The sequence below is a fragment of the Dipteris shenzhenensis genome, chromosome 29 (genome assembly GCF_047967505.1).
Source record: "Dipteris shenzhenensis isolate YYH24624 ecotype China chromosome 29, Dip_SZ_1.0, whole genome shotgun sequence".
In the NCBI taxonomy this organism is placed as follows: domain Eukaryota; kingdom Viridiplantae; phylum Streptophyta; class Polypodiopsida; order Gleicheniales; family Dipteridaceae; genus Dipteris; species Dipteris shenzhenensis.
The window spans coordinates 9,857,528-9,871,147 of NC_141624.1; the positions used below are offsets into that span (position 1 = coordinate 9,857,528).

The following is a 13,620-nucleotide window of genomic DNA, read 5'->3' on the forward strand; positions in this document are numbered from 1 at the left end:
TCCCCGTGCGTTGTGCTTCACGTGCCTGGCAGCAAACTGTCGCACCTGATGCCTCAAGGGGCCTACTCGCGGAACCGCAGGGGACGAGGCACCAGCGCATTGCGAAGCCTACCCGAGGGGCGGAGGGAGACGGCGACAGGAGGGAGGAGGCCACGAATTTTTTGTGAAGATTACCAGGGGTTGTTGACAGCGGATACCAGGAGCCTCGGGCAACGGGGCTTTCTTCGTGAGAGGCAGATCATGATCGATAACAACCTGCAAGAAGCGAAGGAACTGCGCAAGAACCGCAGCAGGAGAAGCCTCCATGGAGCCTCCTGGTCACCTAATCGCGAGCATCTCTGTGCAGTATAATGAGAAGGAACAGCCGCCGGAGGCTGTAAAGTTGCTGTGCTGGTTGAGCTGTCGGAGCTTGCACAGACAAAACAACCTTAGTCTCTTGAGCTTTGGGACCCTTCCTCACAGTCTCCGAGCTCATTGGAGTAGCTTCGAAGTGCGTACATTCCTTCCCTTCCCTCATCGACCTCGGGATTCTTCAGCTACCTTCACTGCATAGTTTCTTTCGCAGCCAATTTCTTGTTCCGCTCTTGGTATTTAAATAAACCCGCGCAACATGAGCGACAGCGAGAAGCTGTCACTGGACTCCTACAGCGACGCTGTGTCGGACAAATCCCATAGCGGTCGCTGGATTGGAGGGAAGAGTATGAAATACAAGTTTGGAGCTGTCACAGATCTAGCTGGATTCCGTCAAGAAGAAGAGATGTTGAGGAAGGAGACCAAGGACATGGAAATGACAGAGTTGGAGGGCGTCAAGAGTGAAGAGAATGGCAAGGCTTCAGAGTCCCGACCGACTGTTCCTTTCTACAAGCTCTTCTCGTTCGCAGATGGCCTGGACTATTTCCTCATGTTCTTTGGGACTCTTGGCGCTTGCGTCCACGGAGCGGCTATCCCTGTCTTCTTTATCTTCTTCGGGAAGCTCATTGACGCTTTCGGTGCTCATGTTAGGGACCCCAACGCAATGGCTAAAGAAGTCGCCAAGGTCAGTGCTTCCATCCATATCAGGTTTTAGAGAGGGTAATGGTTCTATCTTTCTTGAGCGATAACATAGAGAACACAGTCGGAGATGAATATTGAACAGTTTATTAGCTGGTAGCTTTCAACCCTTCGTTGACTTTGCATTCTGCTATTTTCTGAAACCCCTTTCTTTCTTGAGATATGTATCTTTTTTATCAGAGCCTATCCTCTTGTACCGTGAAAATGAATTCAGCCATTCTCAAACGAGTGTTCTCATTACACGCCCACCGGGTGGTTCAGACCTTAACTAGGATGCCTGCTCTGAGCGGTAGTGGCTCTATACCTTTTATGTTTGTATTAGTTTCGCAAAATGCTCCAGATTCTGGGCTACGTGAGAAGCGTCCAAGAATAGTCATTTTGTATTAGTTTCGCAAAATGCTCCAGATTCTGGGCTACGTGAAATTCTTGTGGAGGCATTTTGCAATAACATAGCATTCAGGCTTTGATCTTTGTTTGTTCTGAGAATGTCTGCTAGAGTACCTGCTAATTGTATGAGTTATTTTTCGGAAGAAATAGAGGCTAGATGGGCAACTGACCATTGAGAAATCTTGTTTGCAGTATGCTTTATACTTCCTGTATTTGGGACTTGCAGTTATGGGATCTGGTTGGCTAGGTACGCTCCTTTGACCTGCATCTTGGTGCCTTACGTTTTAAAGATGAAATTATCCAAAGGGGATACAGATGAGACGATTGAGACATGCCCTCTTCAGCCAGTCCAGCGACATTTGAGCGTAGGAAGATGAATGGCTGTGTGAGAAGATAGAAAAATTGAGAGCATGTGAAAGTGCCCTGGAGTATAAAGTTCCTCCTGCTTTAATGACAAGTGCAACCGCAATGGAATTAGATGTCACGGTCCACTTATTTTTGTCATTGTGTGAATCATTTCATGTGGCTTCCACGTTCTCATTTCCAAGTACAACCAAATGATTGGATTTCTGGCAGAGGTCTCATGCTGGATGCAGACTGGTGAGCGGCAGTCAGGTCTCATGAGGAAACGGTATTTACAAGCAATGCTCAATCAGGATGTTGGGTACTTTGATATCGACACTAGCACGGGAGAAATAGTTAGTAGTATATCAAGTGACACAGCACTAGTGCAAGATGCAATTAGTGAGAAGGTGTGTTCTGCTGCTGTGGGAATGCCTTACCTCAGAGAGTATTTTTTACATCTATTATCTGTTACATGTGCTCTTTGCGGTCAAATGTGAGCTTATTAGAAGTATCCTACTCTGATTCTTCAATCTCTCAATGGCTCTCTTGTGCAGATGGGTCACTATCTGCACTACATGGCCAGATTCATTGCAGGGTTTGCTGTTGGCTTCTCGTCTGTTTGGCAGCTTACACTTGTCACACTCGCTGTTGTACCACTCATGGCAGCAGCAGGTGGAACGTATGCTGCAATCATGATTGGACTTACCACCAAAAGTCAGAAGGCATATGCAGAGGCGGGAAGAGTTGCAGAAGAGGTAGTTTCTTCCAACCTGTAAGCAGTATCTCTTTTGCACCCAAGAGCTATCCTACTCGTCTTGGAAGTACCAAATGCATGTGCAAACTCTACTAAATTATGCTTTTCAGGAGGCTTAGATCTGTATTGTTCTCTAAAGATGGCAAGGATAAACTCTCATTACGTTCTGCATTCTCTTTGCCAGTCTTAGGCTAATGTTCTTATGTAGCTACATCGATGTGGTGATCCGGATGGAAAACATGCTAAAGAGTGGAGAGCAAAACTGGTGTGTCCAAATGCCAATTTGTGGCATGGAGTATCAAAACTGTTAAATTTGCAGATGGGAAACCAAAACCTTTAGCTCCATTTTATTATGCCGATAGATTATGAGGTCCATTTCACCTTACCCAAGGACAGTATTTTGAATACCCTAAATGCCATGCTTGATGTGCTCGAAGGTCTCATCTTTATTTACATAACAGATACTGCTGGAATGTTCTGGCCGTTGTGCTCACATCTTAACCCACCTGTTTGTCGGTATTAGCATGATCTTGCCTCTCATCCAGAACACCAATTTTCCTGTGAAGAGAGTTCACAGGTTAGAGAAAATGGACTCTATGGACATCTCTAAACAAAATTCGAGTGTGATCAGATTTGAACTCAGAGATTGAAATCTGTCTGCATTGCTGTTCCAGTATCTTTGCAAAATTTTACTCAAGAAGAATAACTGAACATCATTATGGAGAGTGGCAATGATCTTTACCGCATCTTATGCCTGATCTAAAAATTAAAGCTCACGCTTGTATTCAGGTGGCTTAATTTATCTGATCCAGATGTATAGGGAGTAGTTAGTGCTTTGCAAGGTGAAATCGATGGCTCATAATCTTATGTACCTGCTGTAGTTTTGGTTTTTATGATGCAAGCCCTCAATATTTTGGGATAGATGGGATGATCACTCCTCATTTTGTTGCAGGAATCCTGGGACACCTGTTAGAGAAAGTTACCTTTGAGATGATTCATATGTTTTAACATATTTTACTTGCACTTTTGAGATTAGACACATAACGTTCAAGATGTGTTGCAAACTTTGTTTTGTTGCATGAAGATAAAAATATCAATGGATGAGAAGCAAGAAACACGCTACAGAAGACGTTTGATTCATCATTTCCCTGTATTGGTCGGTGTTGTCTGTGTGTTGGTCTGTCTGGTTTAACCCAGGGTATCAAACTTTCTTGCCATATCACTGATAAGCTACCAGCCAACTTTGCTCTTTGTATGCTCATGTTTGCTGTACATTTTTCATTTTGTCTCTTAGGGAATGGTTTGAACTACAAAGGTTTTCTCTCACTTTGTCTGGACACTTATTGCTCGCACTTCTTGAGAGAGACTTTAGTGATAATGCAACTATTTGGCATCTGTGACAGTTTCTTTTCTTGGATTTTGTTGTCAGGCCATGGCCCAAGTTCGAACTGTTTATTCCTTTGTTGGGGAGGAGAAGACTGTTGAAACCTATAGGGCAGCTTTGCAAACTTCATTCAAGCTTGGAAAGAAAGGTGGAATGGCAAAGGGAGTGGGTGTAGGCTGCACTTATGGATTGCTTTTTGGGGCCTGGGCTTTACTACTGTGGTATGCTAGCATATTGGTTCTTCATAAGGTGACAAATGGTGGTCAGGCTTTCACCACTATTCTTAATGTGATTATCAGCGGCATGTAAGTTCTGAGAATGGCATGTAAAATTATAAGCTGTAGACAATATCTCCATCTTAAATTTGTGTGCTGCCAAGTTCTGAGGAATTATCATCTATAGATGGTTCGATTGATCAAGTTTGTGTGCTACTGTTTTCAGCTCACTTGGGCAGGCAGCCCCAAACTTGACTGCTTTTAGTAAAGGCAAGGCTGCTGGCTACAACATTTTAGAAATGATTAAGCGTAAACCTGCCATCAATGTCAATCTCCTTCAAGGAAGGATTCTGTCTCGAGTTGAGGGACACATAGAGCTTTCTGATGTCACCTTCAGCTACCCTTCAAGGCCAAACGTTGTCATCTTTCAAAACTTCGACCTCAAAATTCCTTCTGGGAAAATGGTTGCTCTTGTTGGTAGCAGTGGATCTGGAAAGAGTACGGTGATAGCACTTGTTGAACGCTTCTATGACCCAATATCTGGTCAGTGTAAACTTTGATTCAAAGCAATTTCTGCAACCTTTTGTTTATCTATCATTGATTTTTGTTCTTTTATCTTACAATTGCACTGAGTAAGCTCTCCTTGGCTCTATCTGTTGAACATTATGATACAAGAACTTACAGCTGCTTGTGTATTGGATGTTGCAGGGAAGGTAATGATTGATGGCCATGATATAAAGGATTTACAGTTGAAGTGGCTCAGGGGCCAAATTGGGCTAGTAAACCAAGAACCAGCCTTATTTGCAACTAGTATTATGGAGAATATTCTTTATGGTAAAGAGGATGCCGATTTGGGCGCTGTTCATAGGGCTGCTAAAGCTGCCAATGCTCACGGTTTCATTGAACAGCTGCCAAATGGTTACGATACTCAGGTCAGTGTGATTTTCGTTGAGAAGGCTATAGCTTCTTTGAAAGTTACTCTGACACTTTATCCTGCAGTGATAATGACTGGATGCTGTTCTATTACTAGGTTGGTGAAAGAGGTGTGCAACTGTCAGGAGGACAAAAGCAGCGTATTGCCATAGCAAGGGCTATGCTAAAGAATCCTTCCATTCTCCTGCTTGATGAGGCTACTAGTGCACTAGATGCAGCCTCAGAGCACTTGGTACAAGAGGCCTTGGATCACTTGATGGTCGGTAGGACAACTGTTGTGGTTGCACACCGGCTCTCCACAATTTGTAATGCTGATACAATTGCTGTGGTGAAGCTTGGTAAGGTTGTTGAGCTTGGTAATCATGACCAGCTCATTTCTAAGGGGGAAAAAGGGGAATATTTTAGTCTTGTTAAACTGCAAGAAGCTGCTCTGAACAGGCCCGGTGCAGAGGGTACATCATCGACAAGACACTCAAGGTGAGGTTTTAGGTTGCAATTGCAAGCACTTGATAGCCATCCAAGCTTTCCACACGAAACAAAGAATTAATTTCTGTCTTGATTGCCTCTTGTAGGGAGATAAACAGGAACTCATACACTTCTTTGACTAATTCCAAAAATCTGAGTTTTCGTACTTCAAGCATGAGGTCTTTTGCTGGGGAATCGGATCTGTATCCCCCAGTTGATTTGGAAGAGAACCACAAAAATAGTTCCCTCGCTGCCCCTTCAATGTGGAGATTGATTAAGTTGAACCTTCCCGAATGGCCATATGCTATTTTGGGAACATTAGGAGCTATCATGGCAGGGGTGGAGACTCCTCTGTTTGCTCTAGCTATAAGCCAGGTTCTTGTCTCTTTCTACAATCCTGATACAACGTATTTGAAGCACGAGGTCCGAAAAGTCGCCTTCATATTTGCTGGCGCATCTGTAGCTACAGTATTAATTTACATACTGCAACACTACTACTTCACATTGACAGGGGAGCGTTTAACTGTACGAGTGCGAGAAAAAATGTTTTCAGGTGATTTTCTTTGCCTTTGTTGTCTCTTCTTAGAAAAGAATTTTGAGTGCATGGATTTGATGAATTTATTTTGCATGTTCATGTGTATGCAGCCATATTGCAGAATGAGGTAGGCTGGTTTGACTTGGATGAAAACAATAGCAGCCTTTTGGCAGCACGACTTGCCTCAGATGCTACTCTAGTAAGAGCTGCGGTTGCTGACCGTATGTCCACTATCACTCAAAACATGGCACTGACAATTACAGCTTTCGTCATTGCATTTGTGTTGGAGTGGCGGGTGACTCTCGTAATCATTGCAACTTTCCCTCTTCTCATCGGGGCTTCCGTGGGTGAGGTATGTACAAAACAGACCATACCACCCCTGTATGTGTGAATGTGACGTGCGGGAAATGGAAGGTCTGTTTTAATATGCTATTTATTGATCAACATCGTCGATACTGATGGTTTCTGGTGTTCTCTGCTGGGAATTAAATGTATCAACGACGATTTGTGATGTATGTTGATTGCAGCAACTATTTCTGAAGGGCTTTGGAGGAAACCTTGGTAAAGCATATGCCCGCTCCAGCATGGTTGCTGGAGAAGCTGTAAGTAACATCCGCACAGTTGCTGCGTTCTGTGCAGAGGAGAAAGTGATAGATTTGTTCGCACGAGAATTGGATGTCCCCAAGAAAAAGCTTTGGCTTCGAGGACAACTTACAGGAATGGGATATGGCGTTTCTCAGTGTTGCATGTATGGCTCTTATGGCTTAGCTCTCTGGTATGCATCCACCCTTGTGAAAAAGCAAGAAACAAACTTTGGAAACGTGATGAAGGCCTTTATGGTGCTTATTTTAACTGCCTTTGGGGTTGCTGAAACCCTAGCCATGGCTCCTGACATTGTTAAAGGTTCACAAGCTCTTGCTTCTGTTTTTGCCATTATGGATCGCAAGACAGAAATTGATCCAGATGATCCAGATGCAGAGGTAGTTACAGATGTGAAAGGGGCCATTGAATTGCGCCATATTGTATTCAGCTACCCTGCCAGACCAGATGCCCACGTTTTTCAGGATTTGACTCTACGTGTCCATCCGGGGCGTAGCCTAGCTGTTGTTGGGCCTAGTGGCTCCGGAAAGAGCTCTGTGATTGCCCTTATTGCAAGGTTCTATGATCCTCAATCAGGGCTTGTATTGGTGGATGGGAAAGATATAAGAAAATTAAACTTAAGATCTCTCAGACAGCACATTGCCCTAGTACAACAGGAGCCTGCACTTTTTGCCACGACTATTTATGAAAATATTAAGTATGGATCTGATGATGCAACAGAGGCAGAGGTTATAGAGGCTGCCAAGGCTGCCAATGCACATAATTTCATTAGTGGCCTTCCTCAGGGGTATCAGACTGATGTGGGAGAAAGAGGATTGCAGCTTTCTGGTGGCCAGAAGCAGCGTGTGGCAATTGCTCGGGCTGTTTTAAAGAATCCTGCAATTTTACTGCTTGATGAAGCCACGAGTGCCTTGGATGCTGAGTCTGAGAAGGTGGTGCAAGATGCGCTGGATCGTTTGATGCAAGGTCGGACAACAGTGGTTGTGGCTCATCGACTTTCAACTATCCGGAGTGCAGACTCTATAGCAGTCTTGCAAGGTGGGCAGGTTGTGGAGCATGGGAGTCACAATCATCTCATTGGTAAAGCTGGAGGCATGTATGCTCAACTCGTTAGCTTGCAACATCATGGCAATAGAAATCCGGCAAGAGCTACACAAATGTAGCCTTGAAAGAGAGCTCGATTGGTACATTTATTACATACCTAACAGCTTATGGTTTAAAGACTGCTGATACACGTCTGCCTTTGACCGAGTAAGGCTGATTAAGACGGAGATCTCAGTGAATTTTAGTTATGAAGTTGTGGTACAAATCTCTGCTCCCAAGACAGTTGACTGTGCCAGCAAGTCCTAATAACGGTTTCTGCCCTGGACATTGTACCCATACATGGACAGCCACCCAAAAGAGGTCAGCTATATGCAAGATGGAGACTCATAAGCAGTGTTGCTGCTAGCATTAAGCTTCTAATGCAAATGAACTGCAAAGAGCTTATGCATATATTTAATTTTCTCCGTGTGCATTTTTATTAATGGCATTCCAACCTGACAGGTTCAGCATATCAAGTTGCCTTCTTGGTTATAATCCGAAGTATTCTCTCCATAAGGGCTAGCCTACGGCATTATTGAGGCTCCTTCACCTTGACCTGGAGCCTGACACACATCAAATGTGAAGACCTTCGTATAAATGTGTGACCATGTATGTCTGTGCATGGACAAGATCTTTGAACCATATATGTTTATACAATGGTCGGGACCCACCGTTAGGTGCCGTGGAGCCAGTCTGTATCATGAGAGTGTTGTGAGATGCAAGTGCAGATTTTGTTTCTTTCTACAACATGAGTTTGGCAATTCCCAACAGTCATCAACATTCTGCATTATTGAGAAACCCATTCATTTTTATATTATTGCCCTTTCCTTATTTGTGGAATTTGGGCCTTAAGACTTTGATCAACGTTTCATTTTGGTACGACTTTATTTCCATTCTGAAGTTTTTAAGAGATTGTGATGGAGTATCTGGTTATGTTCTGTTGTGAAGTGCTACTTTTTCAAGCTCTCTGTAAAAAGCTCCAGTGTGTCTCTATGTTGTAGAGATGTGAGTTTGTAAAAGGAGCGAAGCTTTAAATATCTGACACTGGCAATCTAGGTTTCTCTTTCACCTAAGCTTGGGTTTGATTTTATGGTCTACAAAGAGTCTCCGTTGCATTGAAAATCCATATCCAACAGTCCGTGATTTAAGGCCAAGCTTGCGACCCATTCCCGTAATTGATAAAGAAGGTGAATGGCATTCACTGGGCCTGCCCGAAATAGAAACAATAGAAAAACAGGGAGGAAATGGGAGATCATATGGTCCCAACCAATCACAAAAAAGCGATGAATTTTTTTTCTCAAAGTGATGAAAATTTAGGGGAACAACGGGACCGAAATGGTGCATGGAAAAGGGGGTTAATTGAAAGTTGAGAGAGAGAAGGAGAAGAAGAGAGAGAGAGAAAGATGGAGGATTTCAAGGGGTAAAAATAGCAAGATGAGGATTTTAAGGGATACAAATAGCGAGTGTAACTCAGCCCAATCACAAAAAATTTGTTTTTGTAAAAAATAAGAGCCTGAATTTTCTCTTTTGGAAAATTGGCACCGGTCACTCTACCCTACCCCCTCTTGGGCAGGCCTAAAATCTAACAGGGAGAGAAACGAGACAGATAAATGGCAAAGACTTGCCATCCAACCCAACGACTTCAGCAGACGCTGCTGCCTCATCAACCGCATTACTGCAACCAGGAGGTTAAAGGGGAGATCAACTACGCTGCCCATTGATGGAGCAGGGCTGGAAGAAGGCTGCGCTCAGCCAGACAGAAAAAGAGGATGTCTGTGGCGCTTAGCTGCGCAGAGGCAGCTTACTTGAAGGGGAGAAGGAGTGCAATGGAGGGAAAGGAAAAGAGCGGGAGGGAGAGTTTGATTGGAGAGGCCGAGGTACTAGAGGATAGAAATGGGGAAATGATGCTTGGCTGCGAAAGGGGGAGCCATACGAATTTCAAGGGGGCAGAGGGAAACAATTTCGCCCTAACGTTGCTTCGATTAATGTGTGCTCTTTACACCCCTTCTTGAATTCTTTTCAAATTTGGGTTCAGATTATCCTTAAATTTCACTGGAAGGTTGATCTGAGGTCAAGTTCAGTGACATGCAGATCTTAGAAGCAGATGATGAGACACACAAGAGAATCAACAGGAGGTTTTAATTAAAGAAATGGTGGGTATGCTCTATGAACGCTGTGAGAACAAATGTAACATAACTCTGAGGCTGCAGAAAGGAATGCGGATGATGCTACGTCCTATAATTTGCCTCCTACAGAAGAGGAAATTCAAAGACCATTATACACGTGACTCATCATTAGCTCCAAGCTAAAGAGAATGGGAATACCCAAATATCTCCTGATGAAAAAGCTCAGCCAATGGGAGTGCCTGATACAAAATAGTCAGAGAATCTCTCCAACATTCCGACCTTACCTTTGAAAGGTGAGGATGAGCGAGGATTGAATTGATAAAGCATCTGGTAAATTTGAGCTGATCTCAACATCCAGGAATACCAATTGTTCGCAAAAGGGAAGGAGTAGGGAAAGTGAGGACTAAGTGGACTCCCTTGCCTTTACCGGCCATTGGTATCTTTGGTGTTGTTGTCTTCTGCTAGTATTTGCAAAGCTTGGAAAAGCAATTCCCAATGCCGTTCTCCACTAGTGTATGTTACAAAAAAGGTAGGCGGTCCAAGTTGGCGTATCATAGCGAATAAATTTTTTCGTAATTGTTCAAGGTAGGAGATGTATGCAACCTTTGTATGTCATTCAGTAGCCTATGTCTAATCGTAATATTTGATTGAGGTTTGTTTTTGTTTTTAAGTCATAGGCACGAAGGATTCTATTTTTGAGTTTTCCTTTTTGAAGCCATACCCAAGACGACGATGCAATTTGCTGGATCATAACTTTGACTGCTTTGAATATGTTGGTAATGTGTGTAGCGAATCGTTGGTCTTGGTTTGTTAATTCCCATTGTGCTATTTTTTGGTAGGAAAGTTTTTTTTAAATTAGACTTGCTCTTTCATTGCTAGATAGAGTAACACATGTCGTCAATAAGGTAATCCAAGACCTTATTTTCCCCAAGGCAATGGATAAGGAAGGTCCACCAACAAGGTAATATGTATTATCCTCACCAAAATAGTGGAGCCCAAGAGATTTGATTGGGCAGAAAAGCTTAATGTAGCCTTATGAGCATATCAAACCATACCAAAGGTCAGTACAAGATTTATGCCTTTTCAATTGGTAGTTTGTCATACCAAGCCTATGCATAGTAGTGCAAGAATACATGGGCGACCATGATTCCCTCAAGGAAAGACTCTATCAATTGAAAAAGCATACAGAGACAAGGTTAGTTGTCTACCATGCCATGATAGTAGAAAAATGAAGAAGGAAGGCATGGTTTGACAAAAGCTTAAAGATAAAGAGATTAAGGAAGGTCACCTAGTTCTACTATACAATGCCAAAGTCCACAAGGGCAAACTCAAATATCTAGGACAAGGATCTTACAGATTCAAAAGATGAATCCCATTGGAGCTGTGCTACTAGAAACATTGGATGGATCCCAATTCACCACAACAATAAATGGGAGCCGACTGAAATGCTACTACATCAACATGCAAGCTGTCCTCGACAATAATGGAGATTTAGGAGCCCCAAGTCTTCCATAGTTAGCATCAGATTGTATCATGCGCACTCACTAGCATATGTATGTCTTTGCACATATAGGTAGCATCGATCGACTTCAACCTAGGGTTCAGACTCCAGAGGTGACTGAGTCCTAGGTGCCCTATGAAATCCCAACAAAATAAGCATATAGTAAGTCCTTGCCTAGTTGTAGGTCACGTTCCTCACACGCTTTCGCAATAGCTTTAATGAGGATTCTATGCATGATATGGAGACTATGGCACAAGGGGAGAGGGAGAGGGGAAAGAGGAGTATGTACATGGGTGGAGGAGGAATGTAGAGTACCAATGCTGCCCCAATCACCACCCACCTCCACGACCATTGATGAGGCCCATTCCTTGGAGCTTGTGTTGCCACCTCCATCGACTTATGTACTTTCCAATGATGCAAAATATTTCTTAGAGCAAAGGGTACTGGGATGTTTGTTTGAGTGCCTACAATCCTTGACGGACAATCCTACCACATGACCACATACATCTAGGAAGTTCTCCTTTCTTACCACTCTAGGGATGCACAGATCGAAAAATACGGCACCATCACCATAAATCAGAGTCAACTCAATATTATACTTGATAATATAGTGATCCAAATGGCCTTCTCACTCCCAACTAAAGGGAAAAAATACCCCACAAGGCATGCCGATGCCAAATTTCTCAAAATCCAAATTCTCCTCACCATGGGCACGAAGTTCCATAGGGATGGGATACTACTTCACACGATCATCGACCCTCTACTCCAGGAAGTAGCAATGTTCCTATCAACAATCTTGAGGGTTATGCGTGTCAAGGATCAATTCCTCTGCACAGTTGTTTTGGTCAGTAGGCAGCTAAAGCAAGAATGGATCTAGCATTTGGCAATATTCTTCACAAAGAAACTCGATGGTTCATTTGCCAAAAAATGTAAATTTCCACACATATCGATAGTAATCACCAGTATAAGGAGAAGAAATGTCTCTCCCCCTATTGCCACAAACTATTGAGAATCTGGACATCCTCTTATCACTCGTGTGGGAGACATCACCATCTTCTCCTACTACGACATTGCCAATTGTAGATGCCTCATAAGAAATGTCTATTAGGAGGTCAAAAATGAGGAATTGCCCAAGCAGATGCTATAGGTTGGCATATGGTTACAACCAATATATCTCCATCAATAGCAGCAATAAGAGATAGAGGCTAAATTGGTACCAGCACCACTTATTGACATCATGCCAGTCAATGAGCCACAAGGAGATCTAGTGCCAGATCAGCAACATGACTACTGTACCCAAGTGTCTAACCTTACAATGGAGCAACCTCCCGCCGCTGGCGAATACTAGAGAATCATCAGGATGGATACATGGGCACTGGTTGTATCAACAATTTGGCCAATCCTCATCATCATTTGCCATCCTCCATCATTAAGCATACCAAATGCTTCAAATGGCAAAACTATTCAATAGCTTGGCCAAGGAGGAACATGCCCAAGAATTGGAAAGACAAGTCACAGACATCCAAGACCCATTCCATGGAATCGCAATAGAGGTCATGGCACTTTGGGTCCAAATAGATGAGAAAGAGGTTGAAGAAGTGCACATAAACCAAGCTCTTCAAGCTCAGGAGAAGGTAGTGTGGGATATGACTTCCAACCTCCATCAAAGCCAAATATGCTGACAGCAGCACTTCACGCTATTGTAATCCTATAGACCTCCTATGACCACTTGAACTCAACACATGCTCAACAAATAGAGGAACTTGTACAAGCTCAGCTCACTCTCATCCCAAAAGAACAAGAACTCTAGGATTTCCAGAAAAAGCTTGAAGAGAGGCAACAATATTTGGTGACATGCACTTTTGGCATTGAGGAGCTTACAAGGGAATGCCAAAGACTCTTCGTCAGCATATCTACAGGGTTATCATCTGTATGAAACTTGACAAGCTCTATGCGCTTGTCCTCAAGTACCTCCTTGATAAAATTGTACTTGACCTCAATGTGCTTGGTCTTTGCAAGAAAGACCGGATTTCGTGCTAGCTAAATAGCACTCATGGAATCAATATGCAATGTCAGTACATCTATATGAATCCCCAAATCTCCCACTATTTGATCAAGCCATATAGCCTCCTTGGAACCCTCTACGGCTGCAACATATTGAGCCTCTATGGTAGACAAAGCAATGCACTTTTGTGCATGAGACATCCACGACACTACACCACCTGCAAAGGTGAACACATAA

The 13,620-nt window shown here is 43.3% G+C and overlaps 1 protein-coding gene across 1 annotated transcript; it reads left to right on the plus strand.

Moving 5' to 3' along the window:
• Positions 1–365: 365 nt before the first annotated feature.
• Positions 366–8,593, plus strand: LOC147882414 (ABC transporter B family member 19-like). Its single transcript, XM_087400681.1, has 11 exons — positions 366–1,036; positions 1,630–1,684; positions 2,014–2,189; positions 2,337–2,537; positions 3,966–4,225; positions 4,362–4,678; positions 4,844–5,067; positions 5,166–5,545; positions 5,641–6,086; positions 6,179–6,420; positions 6,596–8,593. The coding sequence occupies exons 1-11, from the start codon at positions 611–613 to the stop codon at positions 7,829–7,831; spliced, it is 3,963 nt and encodes a 1,320-aa protein (XP_087256807.1). The 5' UTR covers positions 366–610; the 3' UTR covers positions 7,832–8,593.
• The last annotated feature ends 5,027 nt before the right edge of the window (positions 8,594–13,620 follow it).

What these genes read in the sequence shown, in the direction of transcription:
- LOC147882414 (XM_087400681.1), top strand. Translation starts at nt 611, where the DNA reads ATGAGCGACAGCGAGAAGCTGTCACTGGACTCCTACAGCGACGCTGTG. An exon ending in AAGATGCAATTAGTGAGAAG is followed by an intron (nt 2,190 to 2,336) that starts GTGTGTTCTGCT and finishes TCTCTTGTGCAG; the next exon opens with ATGGGTCACTATCTGCACTA. An exon ending in CTTCTATGACCCAATATCTG is followed by an intron (nt 4,679 to 4,843) that starts GTCAGTGTAAAC and finishes TGGATGTTGCAG; the next exon opens with GGAAGGTAATGATTGATGGC.